Source organism: Oryzias latipes, chromosome 24 (genome assembly GCF_053564925.1).
Source record: "Oryzias latipes strain Hd-rR chromosome 24, Olatipes_Hd-rR_3.1".
Lineage (NCBI taxonomy): Eukaryota > Metazoa > Chordata > Actinopteri > Beloniformes > Adrianichthyidae > Oryzias > Oryzias latipes.
The window spans coordinates 5,285,542-5,304,646 of record NC_136260.1 but is presented as its reverse complement, the minus strand read 5'-3'; the positions used below and the strand labels follow the sequence as shown (position 1 = coordinate 5,304,646).

General features: G+C 39.9%; 2 protein-coding genes across 6 annotated transcripts in view; one reads left to right on the top strand and one right to left on the bottom strand.

Annotated features, from left to right (window-relative positions):
- Window positions 1-1,128: 1,128 nt before the first annotated feature.
- chrm5b (cholinergic receptor, muscarinic 5b) lies at window positions 1,129-15,442 on the bottom strand. Of its 3 annotated transcripts, XM_078942792.1 has the most exons (3): window positions 14,967-15,406; window positions 9,979-10,108; window positions 1,129-5,774 (listed from the first exon to the last, which is right to left on the bottom strand). In XM_078942792.1, exon 3 carries the CDS (start codon window positions 5,699-5,701, stop codon window positions 4,211-4,213), a length of 1,491 nt encoding a protein of 496 aa, XP_078798918.1. In that variant the 5' UTR covers window positions 5,702-5,774; window positions 9,979-10,108; window positions 14,967-15,406; the 3' UTR covers window positions 1,129-4,210. The 3 variants fall into 3 exon arrangements, with proteins under 3 accessions (XP_078798918.1, XP_023808668.1, XP_078798919.1); XM_023952900.2 differs by lacking the exon at window positions 9,979-10,108 and having other exon boundaries at window positions 14,967-15,442; XM_078942793.1 differs by lacking the exons at window positions 9,979-10,108; window positions 14,967-15,406 and adding an exon at window positions 7,850-7,986.
- aven (apoptosis, caspase activation inhibitor) overlaps window positions 6,666-19,105 on the top strand; it is a 32,690-nt gene continuing 20,250 nt past the window's right edge. For all 3 annotated transcript variants that reach the window (XM_011492047.4, XM_011492046.4, XM_020714747.3), the window contains exons 1-2: window positions 6,666-6,938; window positions 9,270-9,435. In XM_011492047.4, the coding sequence (XP_011490349.2) occupies window positions 6,681-6,938; window positions 9,270-9,435 (424 nt within the window). In that variant the 5' untranslated portion in view covers window positions 6,666-6,680. The remainder of the gene's footprint in view (window positions 6,939-9,269; window positions 9,436-19,105) is intronic.

Genomic DNA, 19,105 nt, shown 5'->3' with positions numbered 1-19,105 from the left:
ACAAAGTAAACGGGGTGGGTTGGACTGTTTTTTTGTTTAGAAATGTATTTTTTGGCAAAGAATAAACTTTTTCTGCCATTGAGAAAACATCCTGCCTTTTCAGCATCTCGGCTAGCCGTATATGAAGCTCAACTAATTGTTCCTTCACGTTAGCTGTGATGAACATTTCATTTTAAATCTTTTCTCACCTCAAAAGTTTAGGAAAACTTCTTCAAAACAAAATTCTGTATGACAAAAGAGGCCCATACATTTGTTTTCATAAAAGTGAATACCCCTTGAGTTTGAGGAATCTCTGCAGACATGACACATGTAAGCAATAGGCTGTAGCAGCCACTGAGGGGCGCCAGAAGATCCTAAGAGCCATGCTGTAGCTGCAGCCCCGGCCCCCGAACACCAGCGCAGCACCAGCACCCGACCCAGTCCAGGGCCACGGACCTGCTGCAGCACCCAGATGATGAGAACCTTTGCCCTCATCAGGATCATGATGGTCTCAAATCTGGAGGTCCCTGGAGAGACCCCCCCCAGATGATCCTTGTGTGACCTGCCGTTCCCTGCTGCTTAACCCTTGTGCTATCCTAGGCACTTTAACATTGGGAGTTGGGTCATCTAGACCCACTAGACAGTGCTCTGAACCTTTTTTCTTCAATGATTTGTGATCTTCACTGGTGTCCATGGATTACATGAAATCTTTCCACCTTTATCCACCTTTGTCATGGTAGGGAGAACACGTCAATGGAAGGGTGGGGTCATCTAAGATAGCACAAGGGATAAAGGTTTCTCACATTGGCATTCTGCAGTTGCAGTGAGTGTTACAGTCAGTTGCAGTTGCCTCCCCATCATCTCAAAGACGTTAAGAAATTCCAGTAGATTATCAGTTTTCTCCAAACAGCATTTACTGCATACCATGTTGGACGTCCCTTAAATCTCATTCTCTCCAGCTTCTCATGTTTAAATAGATACAATAGATTCTCTGTGTCTGGCTGCCAGGTGATCCTCTGATTGTCTAAACAAGCGATAAACGTGGCAATCATTGACGAACAGTAATGTCTGGACATAAAACACTGATGTTTTTGGCTTTTGGTCGCCTTTAAAATAAAAAAGGAGATGAGATCCTGACGGCGCGGCTGCCTTTGAGCTGGACGTTTACTGTTGTACTGAATTAGGATACACAGACTCCCTTCAACAGAAGTGAACACAAGTTTCCAGTCTAGACAAAAGGCACAAAATCATGACAACAGACCATGAAGGCCAACCACAGCACGGCACAGTCTTCTTACAGTGGCTTGGAACAGGAGCAGAAGATTGACATGAAGGTTCAATTACAGCGTTTAAAAGCAGATTACTGCACAGAGTAGCCCTTACACACAAGATTAAAGCACATTCAGTCAACACTAAAGAGCAGATATGATCTGTCATGAGAAAACTCAATTTATCTACAGAAGATTTTCATTCAGAACACAGCTTCAGCACATAAAAGCTTGCAGTCCTATTATGTACAGTAAAGTGTGAAACTGAATAAATCAAAGATTTATTTAGCTAAAATGCCCAAAAGGATGAGTCAAAAAAAACACTCAAGGTTCTATGGCAAGTCAAAATAGACAAAATCTTATCAATAATATTGGTAAAAATGGTTACATTGTTTTTAGTCATTAAAATTATAAACAAAGTCATAAATAGATAAAAACGTCACAAATATCTTGATTTTTTAATACTCTGGACTCATAAGATTTACTACAAATGACATCCTGTGCAAACTTTTAGTGTCTTCAAAAACAGTCAGTTTCTTCTTGTTTGAAAAAAAACAAAAAACAAAAAACATAAAAAATTCCTGATATTAAATATTCTGCACCAAACCAGAAAATCAAACCTGATTTAAATTACCGGTTCTTTTTCTAAAATTTGTGAGTGTTGTTTTCTCCCCCTGATCAATATCAATACGGCATTCATAGTCAAGTTTTACTACTCAGATAACTATAGCTGTATTTTTTGGACAGTAAGATGTACTTAAAATCATATTTTTGAGGAAATGAAAGGATTTTAAGATAATAAGGAGCGTCTTATGTGTGAATTCTAAACCTTGATGGATTGTTGGGCCATAGTGGTTATTGTTGTCAGGAGCCTGATGGAGTGATTTGTTCTGTGCTTCAACACAATGAACTGAAACTAAACAATGTTGAGAGTTATTGTCAATAAAGATTGACTTGTATCTTCTGTTGCTCTCTCTGCACAGGCTGGTTATAGCAGATTAAAGAGGAAAAGATGAAAAACAATAAAGTTCGCAAGAAAAATCAACCCCTCTGACCAATCGCCCTGCTCTTGGCTCCTCTAAGCATTCTGGGTAATTTATTAATTTATTTTGCTCAATGCACCTTTAAATAAGTTTCCTTCCTAAAGCACAGAAACTTAGTTTTATGATAGTAATTGTCAAAGTTGATAAAAAGCACTTCCTGTCATGTTTGACACTGGTTGGCGGAACCCATTTTAAGATTTGTTCAGATTCAGTTTATGTCAACAAAAACAAAGATCTATGACAAACATAACAGGAGGTAAAATTTAGGAAAAAAACAAGCTCAAAACTGGAAAGAGTCTGACATGTTTAAAAACCATATTAATCCTAATGACTTTAATGACTCTACCTGTTTTAAATGAGAATCTACCCATGTGATTAATTTATTTATTAATTGTAAGTATTAAAAATTGACAAACAAAAAAACCATTTGTGAAGCCAAATACACATTGGCCTGCTTACAGCAGTAACATGATTCAATTATTTTTTTTGTCAGTGTTTTTTTTCTTCTCACATTTTGTCTCTCATAGAACTCCATATAGTTTCATTTTGTTGCTTGATTGTGATGATAAACTCAGGAGATTTTATTTTGATATCTTCTTAACATTTCAATGCTTTTTAATTTATTGGTGTGTTTGGTATTTTAAGTGTTTGAGTAGCTTCGGAAATATGATCCACAAAAATGACTATTAAGCATGGAAAATAAACAGCAGGAATAAGCAGCTGATTATGAGCCTCTTTAGACTCGTTTGCAGCGAAACAATGAAATCCATTAATTGACAATTAGCCCACTTAGTGGTCACAGATTAAACAAAGAGAACACAGGAGTACAATTGTTTTTGTATTTGCTTGTTACTGGGTCTGTTCTGGTGGATTTACATTTAATTTCTAAAGACTAAACAGAAATGTGTTGTTATTTGTTCATGGTAAGTAGACTATATGGGAGGACAGATTACCCAAAGCAACCCCTCATATAGTCATAAAAAAAGGAATTTTAAAACAATTAAGACATAGTTTGACTCATGCTGATGGATGGGAGAAATGTTTCGCAAACCTCAGAAACAAACCGTTGGTGGCATGGAAGAAGGACAAACTACAACTTATAATGCATTTCTTGACTGTATATGAGAGCTGGAAAGAGTCAGTGTAATGTCACTCATAGAGATGTCCAGGTGCAGTGAAAGGAAGTCCATTCACTCGCCATTTTGTCGCGATATGGAAGCCGCCATGTTGGAACCAGATATCGTCAGTAAACCGTGAATAGTCTGTCAGTCTGATTTCTTGTGTCTATGGCAACCACTCCCACCAATCAGGAGTGAGCTTGTTTTAAGGCCACACCCCTACTCAGAGAGAATCTGTCAATCAAACATTTTGAACGTTTAACAAGAGAACACCTACTTTTATTGAGGCATCTGATTGGTCAGTTTATAACTTGAAAAACTTAAAACTACAGAAAAAATATGGGAAAAAATTGATTTTTAAGAACAAGAATAAGAAAGGTATCAGGGCAAGAATGATTATTCTGACAAATAGAATGATTGAGCAATATCGAAGTCTGTGGGATTTAGGTTTTTTGGATCCAGTGGGTACTTCTTGTTTGGAGCACCAGGGGCAGGAGTCCCTGAATCAAGTTCTCAAATATAGTCAATAGATGTATGTTGCCAACACAGATACATCTTTCTTTTCCTTTCACTTATTTTCCTGCTCATTACTAAAGACTTGCAATGTAGTCATAAACAAGAACTACCAGCTTCATAGTAATTGTTTTTACACCTTCAAAACTTCTTTGAAATCTTTTGAAAACTCCAAATTTGATTTTGCAACCAAGAAACTTGTAACACCTCTGCTCTTCAGCTCTGACTGTAAAGGAACTCCAGGTTCCATTGATTATTTTCACCAACAAACAGCGTGAGCCCAGAAGCTTCAGGTCACTTTGTTGTTGGGGTTTGCTCCGCTCCAGTACAGCTTGTCCTCGCCTCTCCTCCTTGCCCTCCACTGGCAGAGCAGCAGCATGCGAAAGGTCTTCTGGAAGGTCTTGTTGCACAGAGCGTAGCACATGGGGTTGATGGTGCTGTTGACGTAGCACAGCCAGTAACCCAGGTGCCACAGGGAGGTGGGAATGCAATCAGCACAGAAGGTGGAGATGAGCACCATGATGTTGTACGGTGTCCAAGTCAGGATGAATGCAAGGAGGATGGCACTCAGAGTTTGCGCAGCTTTTTTCTCCTTAACTAGGACCATCCTCTTCCTCTTGGTGATCTGGTTCTTTAGGGCAGTGTCCATGGGTTTTGAGGTGCTGGAGGAGGGGGAGGCATTTTTTTCGAGCTGCTCAGGAGGATGCGGGGCTGGGCTTGCTGGGCTTTTTCCCTTTGAGCCAGGCTTGAATTTATAAGAGATGGACTTCCTCTGGCTTTTCTTCTGAGGACTGGAAAAGTATTGATCTTCTGTGAGGTCAGGAGCCTGCCCGTTTGTACTGCTTTGTCCTTGTTGCTCTTTGAACGAGCCTTGTGGGGTGTCTTTAGAAATATGGTGCTCCTCCTCTTCTGATGATGTATAGCTGTTCAAGGAGGTGATCTGGTCAACTTTTGCCCAGCTGTCATCCGACCTGCTGGTAGTTCTGGTGGCGTTGCTTTGATTGGACGAAGACCAGGAGGCCTGGTTCTGATTCCTCCTGTCTCTGGTGAAACGAAAACAGGAGTGGATGATGGTCTTTTGGGGTTTGGTACCATCTGGAACATGACCTGTGGTGAGCCCCTGCAACTCTGCCAGATCTTTTGTCCGTTTCTGGGTCTCTTTGTAGATCCGGCAGTAGAGAATAGTCATCACAGACACGGGGAAGTAGAAAGCAGCGATGGCTGTCCCAAAGGTGATCACAGGCTCGGTCAAGAACTGGATTTGGCACTGGTCCGTTGGCACTTTCCTCTCTCCTACGAAATACTGCCAGCAGAGAATGGGTGGTGCCCAAAGCACAAACGAGATGAGCCATGCCAGGCCGATCATGATGGCAGCTCTCTTTGGTGTCCTCTTAGCTCTGTAGGTCAGCGGCCTCGTTATAGAGAAGTATCTGTCAAAGCTGATAACAAGGAGGTTCATGACAGAAGCGTTGCTTGCGACATAATCCACCGCTAGCCAGAGATCACATGCCAGGTTCCCCAAGGACCAGTAGCCCATCAGGATGTACGTGGTGTACAGGTTCATGGACAACACTCCAATAATGAGGTCTGCGAAGGCTAAACTCAGAAGATAATAGTTGTTAACAGTCTTCAGCTGGCTGTTCACCTTGAAGGACAGCATGACCAGCATGTTTCCAATGATGGTAATCAGGCTGACGATGGCCGACACCGTGGCAATGGTTATGACCTCCCAGAGGCTGTGCGTCTGCACGTGGGTACTGTTACCAGAGGAGCTGTTCATCGTGCTGCCGTACGAGTCACTGGGACAGATGAGAAGAGATGCTCTGAGGCTCCATGAGCAGCGAGGTGTCCTCCTGAAAAACAAGAAGGAGGACAGTGGTCATATTTGAGAGAGAGACATTTATTTCGGTTATGTTAAACACACAAACTCACAACGTCAACATAAACATTGAACAAAATTAACCGAAAAAGGTGTCGGGTGAAGCCAAGGCTTATTTCACCTATAAATTGATAGAACCTAAAGAAAAAAAGAAAGAAGACAAATGAACTTCTTAAAATTACTTCACTACCACAAGAGTCTCTCAGTCCAGAAGGTCTTTTTGATACATTTTGAAACTGATTTGCATTCTTCAGATCCTCAAACATTAAAAGGAGAAGATTTCCTTTAAGTGTTATTGAACAAAGCACACATTTGTCAGATCCCTCTGTGGCACCACAAAATAATACAGGTCAGACAAACTTATTTTTATTGTCATCAGAAAAAAATGTCACTTTCATGCAAAGTTTCACTGAAATTAGATAAATAAAAAATTGTTTAGATTGTTGTGTTTTTAGGATTTTTAGTTTCATATTAATGACACAGCTTTCTGGATCTTTGAACTGGGAATTTTGAAGTTTTCACACCAAATTATCTTTTTACCTCTAAAACATAATAAAACTTAAGATACACAAAAAACACCTAACAAGTATAAATGATGCTGAGAGTAAAATGGTGACTTTATGAGCACACTTTAAAATATGAAATGTCACAAATAGTATTTTGTCAGACATACATATATATATATATATATATATATATATATATATATATATATATATATATATATATATATATATATATATATATATATATATATATATATATATATATATATATATAAAAGAAATTTAACAATTTTTTTTTTTTTTTTAACAATTTTTTTCCACCTTCATAAGATTCATTTTTAATTTCACATCTATACTTTTGGTCTCGAGGGACAATGTTTGATGTAACACCAAGCAGGAAACAGCCACGGGTGTCACTTTCTAAACAGTCCGTCATCGGCGAGTTCTGCATGGAGGGTAAAATGAGCAGAGGCCGAGGCGGCGGCTGGAGGAGAGGTGGACGCGGGGGCCAAGACGGCGACGGGGTTCAAGGTGATCACCGAGGCCGCGGGAAACGGGACCATCACCGGGGTCGCGGTCGCGGTCGCGGTCGTGGAGGAAGCGGTTCCGCAGCGGGCTTTCCTGCTCCAGCGGTAAGCAAGTAGCCTCTGTGTCAAACTTCACTGAAAGTTTTCAAAAATAGCGCCCTTTGCTTTAGTGGAGGAAAGCACACTGTGGTTTTTAATATTTTTGCTTTTGTGTTTTTTTACTCTTTAATTCGGCTTTCTAAAAGTTACAAAAGACTGTATCCGGTTAAAAAAAATACTTTTTTAAAATGATTTTAGAAGCAGATTTCCTCAATTCCTCTGATGTACAATTAGGACCAAGAAGTTAAATGTCTCCAGTGCACTTTAAGGAGGCAGCTGCAGTCAGATTCTTGCCTTGACATGACATTCTTGAGTTTAATTTCCAGAGGAATGCTCAGTGAAATGACACAGAGTTAGAGGAGAAACAATAGGAGCCCCTTGATTGCAATCATAGAAATACCTTGTGGTACATAGGGGCTTGATGATTGCAATCATGAATATCTCCTTTGGCGCATCCTATGTGGTGTTTGATGACTAGGAGAAAAAAAAAGAGTTTTGTGGAGGAACATGAAAAAACATCTTTCCATGCTATCAAAACGGAAATGTTCCTGCTGGTATTAGGAGACATTCATGATCATGATTCATGAGACGCTCCTTTGAATAAAGCTATTAGAGCTTTAAATTCAGGCAAGAAAAGCATTTTAAGTGGGTTTTTTAGAGTTAAAAAAATACTTTAAAACATATTAAAATATGTGTGGCAAAAAGTCTTTTTAATATCTGATTCTGAAAGTTTTCCAAGCTGAGTTTAGTCTGTAATCTTCATCATAGAAACACTTCAACTGTGAAAGACAGAATGTAAAAAAATCCCCAGGAAATCCCCATTGTTTTATTTATTTGTTAAAACTTATTTTTATAATGGAGCAGAAAATAAATATGCACTTTACTTGTAAGAACCTCTTCTTTCCTCCATTGGTTACCTGTATTAATATCACCTGTTGGAACAGGTTATCTGCAGAAAGAAACCCGTCCACACCCTTAAACAGTCAGATTGCTGCCTCTCCTCCATGACCAAAGAGCTGTCAAAGGACACCAAGAATAAAATAGTTCACTGGGATGAATCAATCCAGCATCTTGATGAGAAGACTTCAACTGTTGGAGCAAATATTGGAAAATGGAAGAAATACTAGATCACTAACAAGGTTCCCTCACCTGGAGCTCCATGAAAGATCTCAACTGGTGGGGCCCAAATGATCAAGATAAGGGTGAGCAAAGAGTCCAGAACTAAACTGGGGAACTGGTCAATGACATGTAGACAGCTGGAGCACAGTGTGTTACCATACCATTAAAACTTGTTGCTAACAAAGTGGTAATGTCACGTTGCTATGGTAACGTCACATTGCTATGGACATGAAGGTTGCCGTTGTAGCAATGCAGCTTGGTTTAGTGACTGCTAAACATTGCAGTTTTCTAACATAGCAACCTTTATGACCATAGCAGCCTCCGTTGCTATGGTAGCATTGAATCTATGAGGACGCAACCAACGTTGTCATGATGAAACCAGAATGGCACTCTTTGGAATAAACGTCACTCGCCATGTTTCGAGGTGGAAGAACGATGAGCTGCATCCCAAGAACTGCACTGTGAAGCATGGGGTTGGAAGCATCGTGATTTGGGGCTGCTTTTCTGCAAAGAGGACAAGACACCTGATCTGTATGAAGGAAGGAACAAATGGAGGCATCTATGGCCAGATTTAGGGTAACACCCTCTTTCCATCAGTGAGAGCTTTGAAGATGAAGGTTGCTATTTTTAGGCAGATAATAAAGAAACCGTCTGGTCATGACTGATTCATTAAAGGGGATTTACGGTTAAGACGGACAAAGTTGTTAGAAACACACAAGAGTTACGCCCCTTTTATGCTAACATTTACACCTGACAGTAATGATTATAAATTTACAGCAACTTAATGCTTCATGATCCTAACCCCCTTTAATCCTCCTCCTATTTCCTTAACACCCCCCCCCCCATCTCTAACATCCCTCTCTCTTCTTCCCTCCTTTTCTTTTCCATCCGGTCCAACAAAAACTAAAATAAAAATTATTAATATAAATAAAGTTTAGCCTAAATTACAAAAGGGGTTTATTCAAATATGCACCTTGTGTGTCAGAAGATTCATAACCCCCATTGTAACAGTAAAGTATGTCCAACACAAGAGACCTGCAGCTCTCATCTGTTTGCTCTGCTGTTGGACAGTACAAGTAAAAAAAAATAAAAAATAACAACACACAAGGAAACTGATTCCATCTGATTGTAGCCATTTTGGACACAGGAGCCTAACATGCAGCAGATCAACAGATCTGGTTTTAGAATTCTTTTCAGCGTTTTCCTCTTTTCTCTCAGGACCAGGATGACGGGTTTGATCTGGAGGAGGAGCGACAGGAGGTCTTCTCCAGGAGGAAGCTGGAGTCCAACTGGGATCGCTACAAGGAGTCCGAGAGGGTGGAGCAGGAGGAGGACATGCCCACTCGCAGAGGAGAGGACTACCATGTGCTGCTGGAGTCAGCAGGTAAGACGGAGGAGGAAGGAGTGAGGAAGACTCCTCTGCGTTGTGAAGCTGCTCTCTAATTAGGTGGACGTAGAGTTAGGGGCCTTTAATTGCCGTGTTTGGACGCTGCTGTCTCACTGTGGACGTTTCATTTTTTTCAGAGCCTCTTGAGGGCCGTCTCATTAGAGTGGAGCTTCATCTTGGGTGATCGCTGTTGGAATTAATTGGCTCATAAATTTCATCAAAGCAGGTTTTCTGTTGGAACGTGTTCAGTGAAGCAGGAACATTGTGGAACCAGGACCGTGTTTTTATGCTGTTCCTTGGTTTTTCTTGAGCCGCTGCAGAGCTGTGGTTGCACCTCCACCCTCTGAGCTCCCGTTGCGGCGTAAACTCCTAAGGTGCTCCTGTGAGCGCTTTCCCTTGCTCCTCTCATCTGTGTTCCACCTACATTAGTCAGCGGGAGGCTGGCGCTCTCCTGAAGAAGTGTAATGGAACGAAACGCCTCAGGAATTGATTTTCTGGGTGGTTAAGGCGGACATGAAATCAGGAATTTCCTCTTCTCACCGTTGATGGAGCTTCTGCTACATCCAAGGACGGTGTTTTTTAGGTTCCCAGCGGCCCCCGCGGCGTGTTCCAGGCGTCTCAGCCAACAGACGAGCGAGGGACAGTGAGGTTGAGAGCAGAACTACCCCTTCTGTGGGAAGGAGGGAGGAGTCAGAAGCAATAATGCCCTTTATGCCTTTAATACTGCCGATGTCGCCAGCAGACAGAAAATAACATGATCTTTTACCTATCGTAACTCTACAACAGTTTATACTATTGACGTAGTTCCAACATAGGCTGAAAGCTGGGAGCTTTGGCCTCCTAATGGTACTGAAATATCAGCGCTGAACTGCTTTTCTTTGCGACTGAATCAGCTTATTTACTTTGATCCTGTAAGCAAAACTTAATGTTAGTAAAGCGTTGCATATCAGTGCAAACGGTTAAATATTGGTGCTAAAACGATGGTGTTAAAGACCCACTGTGATGAAAATGGTGTTTTTAACATTTTTCTGTCAGACTCTTCTTGTGTTTCCTCACAGACTGTTTTTTGTCATCTTTGCTAGCTTTTTGGGGGGGGGGGCAGAGCAACTGTCGTAAGAAAATAGGGGATGGGTTTTCGACATGAGACCAAGCGACTTGACAGGCAAAAGTGAGTTGGATGTGGTGGAGAGAATCCAATAGTTTTCCAAAATTTCTCACTAGAGTAGTGCTTCTAATTGAACATAGTTTTCTATCCACATTCACAGCAAAACGAGACGTGTTTACATGTGAATCATGGGAGCTGTAGTCCTCCTCTTATCTGGTTGAAGGGATTGGCCAGAGGAAGAACAGTTACCCTGTGAGAGGATCCTCCATCCCGTTTCCCTCCAAACTTCTGACTGTTCGTCCACAGAGTTTATACTGACTCTCCATTCAAATTCACGCTAAGAATTTCTCCTCTTGATGTGGACAAAAGCATCTGCAGTCAGACTGACTCACTGCTCTCAGGCTGTTTCACCTCATCGTCACATGCATGATGGAGATGATCGCTTCCATTGCTTCTCCTTTACCATATCTATAAAATATTAAAGAAGCGCAGTTCCCGACTGTTTGGGAAAACCTGTGAAGCTCAGCCGTGGTGGGTTAACAGTGGAAATGAAGCCCCGGCAGGGAATTATGCAAACAAGCTGTTTATTTTGAGTCTGAGGTCGTGCTTTGTGGTCTCATCGATGGCTCTTATGCCGCCGCTCTTTTTGTCCCGAGTGCTTTTAGCAGCGCCTGTTGGTGCTGCGAAGTCAGAAAGCCTCGCCGCCACAGCTTTTCAAGGACAAGACCTTCGCTGTTTGGAATATTTTTAAGATTTACGAGAACGGCTGAGAAGTTGTCCTGGTTCAGACCTGTGGCCTCCACAAAGGAACGGTCAATGACGACCACAGACATGTTTGGCGTTTGATACACATTTTTTCAGATTTTATGTCTCCTCTTTTCAGGTTCTCTTTCTTTGTCATGATAAAAACTCTGTTGTTGATGTCACCTTTGACCTTTGAAAAGGGCACTCCCTTTAAAAAACTGCAGTAAAGATGTGTTTTTTGTCTAACATCTGAACTTGCCGCTGGGATTTACACTTACATGGTTGGAGTCGGTTATCAAAATTCTGGACCGTTTTTGAGAAACACAGTCCTTGCTAAGGTGAACGTGAGAAAATGTTATTTGTTGTAGCAACATAAGACACATTTATCAACTCGAGACATACAAAAACTGTAATGGTTGCTATGGTACAACATATTCACATTAGTATCATTTTGCAAATTCCCTACAAATTCTGTTACTGGGATGCCAAAAAGTGACTTGGATGTTTATTTGATCTTTTCACTCACACTGCTCTCTCGTTGTTTAGGCGTCCTTGATGTTTTTGTCAGACTGAGAGTGAAAACGCGGCCCTCCATCTGTACACATTAAAGCAAAGATCAATCCTCCTCCCCCGCAGCAGTGGTTTACCAAGGCCACTAATAGGCACCTATCAAGGCTCAATCATAATAAAACAAAGGAAATGTCATTAAAGCTTCGGTGGTTTAGCTAACCGAATTGACGAACACAAAGACGGGTTTCTAACGGAGATGGATGCTCCCAATCATCCTCTTAAGCTGTGTTTTCCGGGTGTGGCTGTGGATCCTTGATTAGTCATGAAATCCTGGCAGGTCGGAGTAATGCGGAGGAATGAGGTCAGTCCCGAACCACACAAAGGGTCAGAATTAGAAACGGAATCTTTCTAGATGCCTGGCTCGTTTCCCTGGAAGTGATGATGGAGATGCAGCCAGCAGAGGACACAGCCAGGCTAAATAAAGCTGCAGGTGCATCAGACTGCTTACGTCCTTTCACATCGCCACTTTTCACTTACGGTCATTTCGTAATTCGGTTTTCCTGCAAAGCCACTGACTTACGAGGGAGAAACAGAATGTACTCACTCTAACAGAGTAACACTTGATTAATCATCTACACCTATGGAACCTGTTCAAAAAGAGTTTTAATGCCAATTTTACAAATGTACCCTTTTTCCTAATACATTTTTTACCTTTGTGGAGTACTTCATGATAGCTTTGGGCATGTCTCATCGATATACGCATGTGCTTTATGAACTCAAATATTCAGAACATCGGCTGTGACTCTCAGCCTTAAAGTTTGGACAGTTAGTTTGATCAATTTTAGCTTCATGCAAAACGTTGACGTATATTCATTTTTTTTATCATTGAAAGTAAAGTCAAAAAGCACGAGGTCACCATTCCAACGATGTATTACCACAAGGCTTCTCTCTACACTTAATTTAGTTTTGTTTACTTTTTCACTTTTATAATATTAAGATTTTCTTTTTTCATCCTTGGAGATTAGCCAGTTTTGAGCAATTCAGTGGAATAAATCTTCTTTAATTTATTAATTCAGGTTGTATTATTGTCTTGTGACATTTATAAGAAATTGCACATTTTGTTGAGTTAAACTTTAACAAACGACTATCAAAAAACTCCATCCTTTGAATAATACCTGATTTTCATTTTCCTCATTCTATAACCATTTTCAAGATTTGATGTTAGCATTCCGCTAGCGTTCCACTTTAAGCTAAGTTTATTTTTGTCTCGTTTCTTTTAGATCATTTTTGCCTACTATTTAGCAATATTTGTTTTTCTATTTGTTTGTGTTGCTTGCTTTTGTTAAAAAATTCCGTCCGTGAAACCAGGGTTCGACTCCAGGCTGCTCCCTGTTCCCTTCTCTACCTCTGTGCCGGTTCCAAGCCCGGTTTGAGAAGGTTGCGTCAGGAAGGGCATCCGGCGTAAAACATTGCCAAGTTTACCATGCGACTTGTTCGCTGTGGCGACCCCTGATGGGAGAAGCCGAAAGAGGAAGAAGATTATTGTTATCATTATTATTATAACAGTATTTATTTGTTGGGTATTTACTTGATGAATCAGAGTTTTATCCCCCACTCTGAAATAATTAGGATGATTGTCGATGCTCCAAACGCAATTTCGTTGTACCATTTCGTTGTCTTGTGGTATTTTTCTCATGATGGACGTTTATCAAGAAAATTAAGATTCAAATTTGAGTTGCTTTTTCTTTAATTTTTTATTCAAGTCGTTGTGAATCAGGAGCAGACAATATAATAACATTTGAAAAAGCTTGTAGTTGGGTACAAACTACAAGTCTCTCTGCTCTGCTCCATTCTGATGCATCCACCTGCAGACAAATAGATCCATGTTCGTCTTTGTTTTCCTCGTCTGAGCTGGAATCTGGATCTAAATTGTTTCGGTAACTCCAATACTGCTCACCATTTTTGTTGGGCCAGTAATGTTAGGCCTGTGAGTGTGAGGGGCTGTAAGCTAACGGGAGAGAGTGTCAACAAAATGTGCCAACGGTACTCGCCACAATTCAGAGCTGAATTATTAATAAACTCCTGCCGCTCTGCAGAAACTATGTTTCAGAAAACCATACATTATTATAATTTAGGCTAAAAACGGCATACTCATACTTAAAAAAACTTTTACAATAGATTAAAAGATCATTCAAGTGTGACTTCAACACTAGAGCTGTCCCCGGTGAACAATACGCTCTTTAAATTACCGTAACTCTCTGTCCGTTTACATTATTAACTACGTTTCATTGGATTCTGAAGCTGAGAAAAGCAGCGTTGCTATTGTAAAGTGTAGCATATCAATGTAAAGCTGCTTTTCTCAGCTTCATTGGAATTACGCCATCAGAGTTATGGTAATTCAAAGAGAGTTGACGCTAGAGCTAAAGCTCTGTGTTCAAGGGTTAATTCCTTTTGCTACTTTATTCTCAAGATAACTAAGGATATTTGAATAATTATTATTTAATAATTATTCAAATGTATTAGACCTTTTAGTTTGCTATTGCTGAATTAATTTAGCTAGCAGCATTGTAGCTAGATAAGTATTTTGTCTACATAAGCATTACTCAGCTTTGCTTCATCCACTCCTTAACTAATGATTTAAATAACTGTTTTCTCCTTTTTTTTCTTTATTTTTGTTTATTTTCTTCAATTATATTTTCCCTAGGTCGCCATTCTTTGAAACTATTGTTTAAGAATTTGCAGTTGCCCGGGCTTTTATTTTGAAATACCCCTTTCGATACATAGATTTGCATTTTTCTTCATTAGATTAGACACCCGACATTGGAAAACCCTGGAAAAAGTTGTCAAGTTGTTAAGTCTGAGAAGTTTAGTGTCTGAAATGAAAGCCTCCTTTTGCTTTGCGTCGTGCTGAACACAAGGACACTCCATCAAAAGTCAACAATCTGTGCGTCAGAGTTGTGAGTACAGGGTCTGTGGTGACAGCTGATGAACACAGCTCCTCTTCATCACAACTCTTGGCTGCTTTTCACGTTCAGTTCTAAAAATGTCATCATGTTAGAATTTTTAATGTGATTTCACAGGACAGTAGAGCGGGTCAGTCTGGCAGCTGTTGATGACCACTGTCTCATTCGCTGCCATAACAGCCACATCAAACAGAATTCACACTCACCCTGTGTGGCGTCGGCCAAACACGGCGCCCTCTCCGCCTCACAGCGCCTCACAGCGTCCTTCGCTCTGTGCCCCTCCTCTCCAGCGACGTGAAAAACACTCTCTTCAAACACAGGTAGGTCATGGCAGAGCCTATTATGCTCCGCGGTTTGCGATGAGTGAGGCTCTCGCATCAGGAGAAGTTTGTCAGCGGCGTGGCTTCCTGCTGCTCCTGAGAGCTCCAGCTTTCTGAGAGAAGATGAGGAGCAGAACAGCCGGCCTGGGTCGCCGTCAGACTGCTCCTCCTTCCAAGTGGTCAGGTAGACGTTCACTAAAGATGAAAGGAAAGTTTTAGTAAGTCCACAGTCGAGAAGGTGAAGGGAAGCGCTCCTTTAATCCTCGCCTACATCCCCAGCAGCCGTAATCAGGACATCACACAGACGGAAGCCTCACGCTGCCTCTGAGTCCTGAAGAACATTTAACAAGAGGTGAAGGAGGTGGAGGAGTGGGATGAAGCTCAGGGGGAGGAGCAGCATGAGGAGGAGGAGGAGGAGGAGGCACGTTTGAGGACAGCAGCGCAGCAGACCTGCTTGCTCTCATCAGAGAGGAAAACTGCTTGCTCCTCAATCAGCCACATGTGTCCCACTTCACGGTGACTTGGTTGGTAATCCGGGGCGCATTTGAGCGTACCAACTCTTCAGAGGCAGAGGGTGTGAGAGTTGGAGCAGTGACTGAAGATTTCAGATTGCTCTCAGCGGCGTGGTCCCCGTTGGGATGAGTTTCCTCGTGTTCCTCGTTATCTTTTTTTTTTTTTTTAACCTCCACTGTGGAGATGAACCTCTGCAGCAGAAAAAGAAAAAAAACGTGTTTTTCCTTACATCATGCGTGGAGAACAAACATCAAGAGCACGGGCTGCGAGGATATGAGTCATGCATTCTGCTTAACTTCCAGGCCTCAACCAAAAATATCAAAGAAAGCTCTTACAGCATCGCATTGATCCAGATAAAGCTGCAGAGAGCCTCAAAGTACTTCAGCATATCCGGGAGCATCTGGTTGACTCCTGTTGACACAATGAGACCAGCGACATCACGCCATGCACAGCGTGCTGTCAGCACCTCTGACACTTGAGTTGATATAAAGCACTATCCTTGGGATGAGTCAAGAACTAGCTTTGTCCAGCTGGAGGTCAATTTTGGGCTCATCTATTGGCAGGGTCGGCCAGAATGTATTATGTTGAACTAAGTTACGTTTCTTATCTTGAGCTTCAAAGCGGATGCAAATACTTTAGAAAGTGACCTGTTTTTAGACTTCACAATAACAGAAATATGTTGTGGCTGAAATCTGTAAAGACAGAAAAGTACATTAAGGTAGAACAAGTCATGAGGGACCCAACCAATCTTATCATATTTCGTTTTCAAGCTCCCAAACTTAATTCTAATTCTAACTCCTACAAAGTTTCACTTTGCTTAAGCCCATGTCTTTTACCGAACCCCATTTATTCATTTCAAGTCCCTATATTTTTTCTCTGCTTTGACCAATAAAAGACCCATTACAATAAAAATGGTGCTTTAAACATTCTTGTAGCATTTTCTCATAATGGAGAACATATTTGAAGAAAATTAAGATTAAAACTGTGTTTCTGAGTATTTTTTTATTCAATTCGTGGTGAGTCAGGAAAATCAGATGAAAATGCTGTTTGAAAAAGCTTATAGTTGTTACTAAGTACAATTGGCGAGCCACACGCTCCCCGCTCTGCTCCATTCTGATCATCCACTGTCAGACAAATGGATCCATGAACGTCTTAGTTTTCCTCCTGGAATCTGGATCTAAACTGTTACGGCTGGATAGCTCCAATACATATTTAAAAGACACTGGGAATGCTTTAACAATAGATCAAAAGATGATCAGGGTGGAACTTTAATAACGCAAGCTTAAGTATATATTTTTAGATGGTAAATCAATACAGTGAAAGATGACTAAAACCACTGATCTTCAGGCAACCAACAGCGGAAACTAATGTTCTTAAAGAGCAGATTGTGTTGAACTAAAGTACTCTGCATATTACACATTAAAAAAGCAGTCAGTATATGAAATATTTTTACAACTCTTTCTGAAAATCCAGAGGCAGGGTTGTGCCACAACCTGAGAATGCTATTGTTCCTTTGACAAAAGCAGGACGTCATGATGTTATTTACCTGATCTATTGATGGTTTAAATATTAGGAGACCATAAAAACCAGACTATATAAAATATTGATAAAGACAGAGAGTGAAGTCCTTTCTTGTGTATGGTCTGAGGAACGGCAACTGTGGGCATTTTCCTCCAGAAGCTGAGTGGAGCCATCTGGAGCCTCCTAACACTGCGTTTCCAATAAACCTTCTGTTAAATTTTGACTTTTTTCAGAAGTTAAGTTAAATATTTATTGTCATTTATCTTGCTGAAAAGTACAGGTATGTTAAAACCTCTGTATGTTTAAAAAATACAGATGTAAAAACTGTGTAATAAAATAATTAAGATTGTAATTCATGAATGTTTTTGATAACTGCGCGATTGACTTTTTAGATTGTAATATCTATTTTGCAGGAAAGAAACTGTCTGATGGACATTACCCCCTTTTCTTCACAAATAGTTTTAGACTTCTGTTTCCAGTTGAAACAAAAACATTACATATTGTACTTAAAGTGAAACTGTAAGTTTACTAGTGTTTTGAAATGTAATGTACTGTACTGTAAAACAACACAGAAAACACTGTCTTCTTTTTTATATACATAAAGCTTTGTGTTCATAAAATAATACAGTAAAGGACAGTTTAACACAGAAACAATGAACTGTAAATCTACTGGGATGGATTGTAATTATAGAAAACTGTAAGGTGCTGTAAAATAATCTACAGTACCTGATTGTAAATATTTTATAGTACGCTGGCAAAACTGCTGCCTTCAAAATACTGTAAATTTACAAAGAATCTTTACAGTGTATGAAGTATTAAAATACTTACATAAAAGGATACATAAAGGACAAGTGTCATGGTAGTCTTACAATTATAACTGTGTTAATTCAGCAAAAACTGCAATATTGTTCAGTGAAAAAAAGACAGAACAGTTCTTAAGTGCAGTACAGGGCTGAACTTGACCAAAGAAATTCTTTGTCAACTAAAAACATGTCAGCTATATTTGAAAATACAGGAATTCATACACAGTCATACATGGTCCATCCATATCCATATCCAAAAAAATGTGAGTTGCAAAATGTGATTTGGAGCTTCTTTAACTCTAAAAAGAATGACTTATTTCAGTAAACATAGAAGAAATAGGATAATCCCATTAGTTTGCTCAGAAATGTTATTTAAAACACATGAATAAATATATAGAAATAGATTGTCCTTTAATATATTGCTATATAGTTTTAATATGAGTTAGTTTCATGTATTGCAACATAAATTCTAGTATTTTGCTATATATTTTTGTAAAGGCAGAAATGTATTTGAAAATATGTGAATGAATATATAGAAATAGGTTGTCCATATTGCTAAATGTTTTTAAATGTATAAGTAATTTTCACATATGTTGATTTGGATTACTTGCAACATAAATTTGAGTATATTGCAATATATTTTGTATTTGTAAGGGTTTGGACTCCAACTGATGTTAACACATCAACAAGTTGAGAGCCGAAGCTGAGTCTTTGATTTGTTTAAAGGACCCAAATATTCACCAAAGTTCCGATATTTGAACTCTGGAAACAAAGCTTTGCACACCAATAATTTTGGGACATCACACAAAGCACCCCAGCCCCTAACTGCTAAAAAACTATTTAGTGCAGCACTTTGTAGTGCCCTGAATTTTAAATTCAATTCGGACACCATGCTCACTACTTTCATTTTTATTTTTTTTAATCGATGGATATGACGTAATCGATTTCATGAAGGTAAAATCTAATTATTATGAGCGTTTTGTGGTGATTATTTATGAGCCCACTGTCTTCTGAAGATAAAAACCTTCATGATTTATTAAAAATATAAATTTAAACACATTTTTTAAGGAAAATAATGTTCCTATAAAATAAATAATGTGGTCTATATTCGCCGATCTAGTGAACACCGATGCACACTGGTTTTTCTCAGAGACTTCTGGGATATTTCTAGGGCTCTCGATTTGGGAA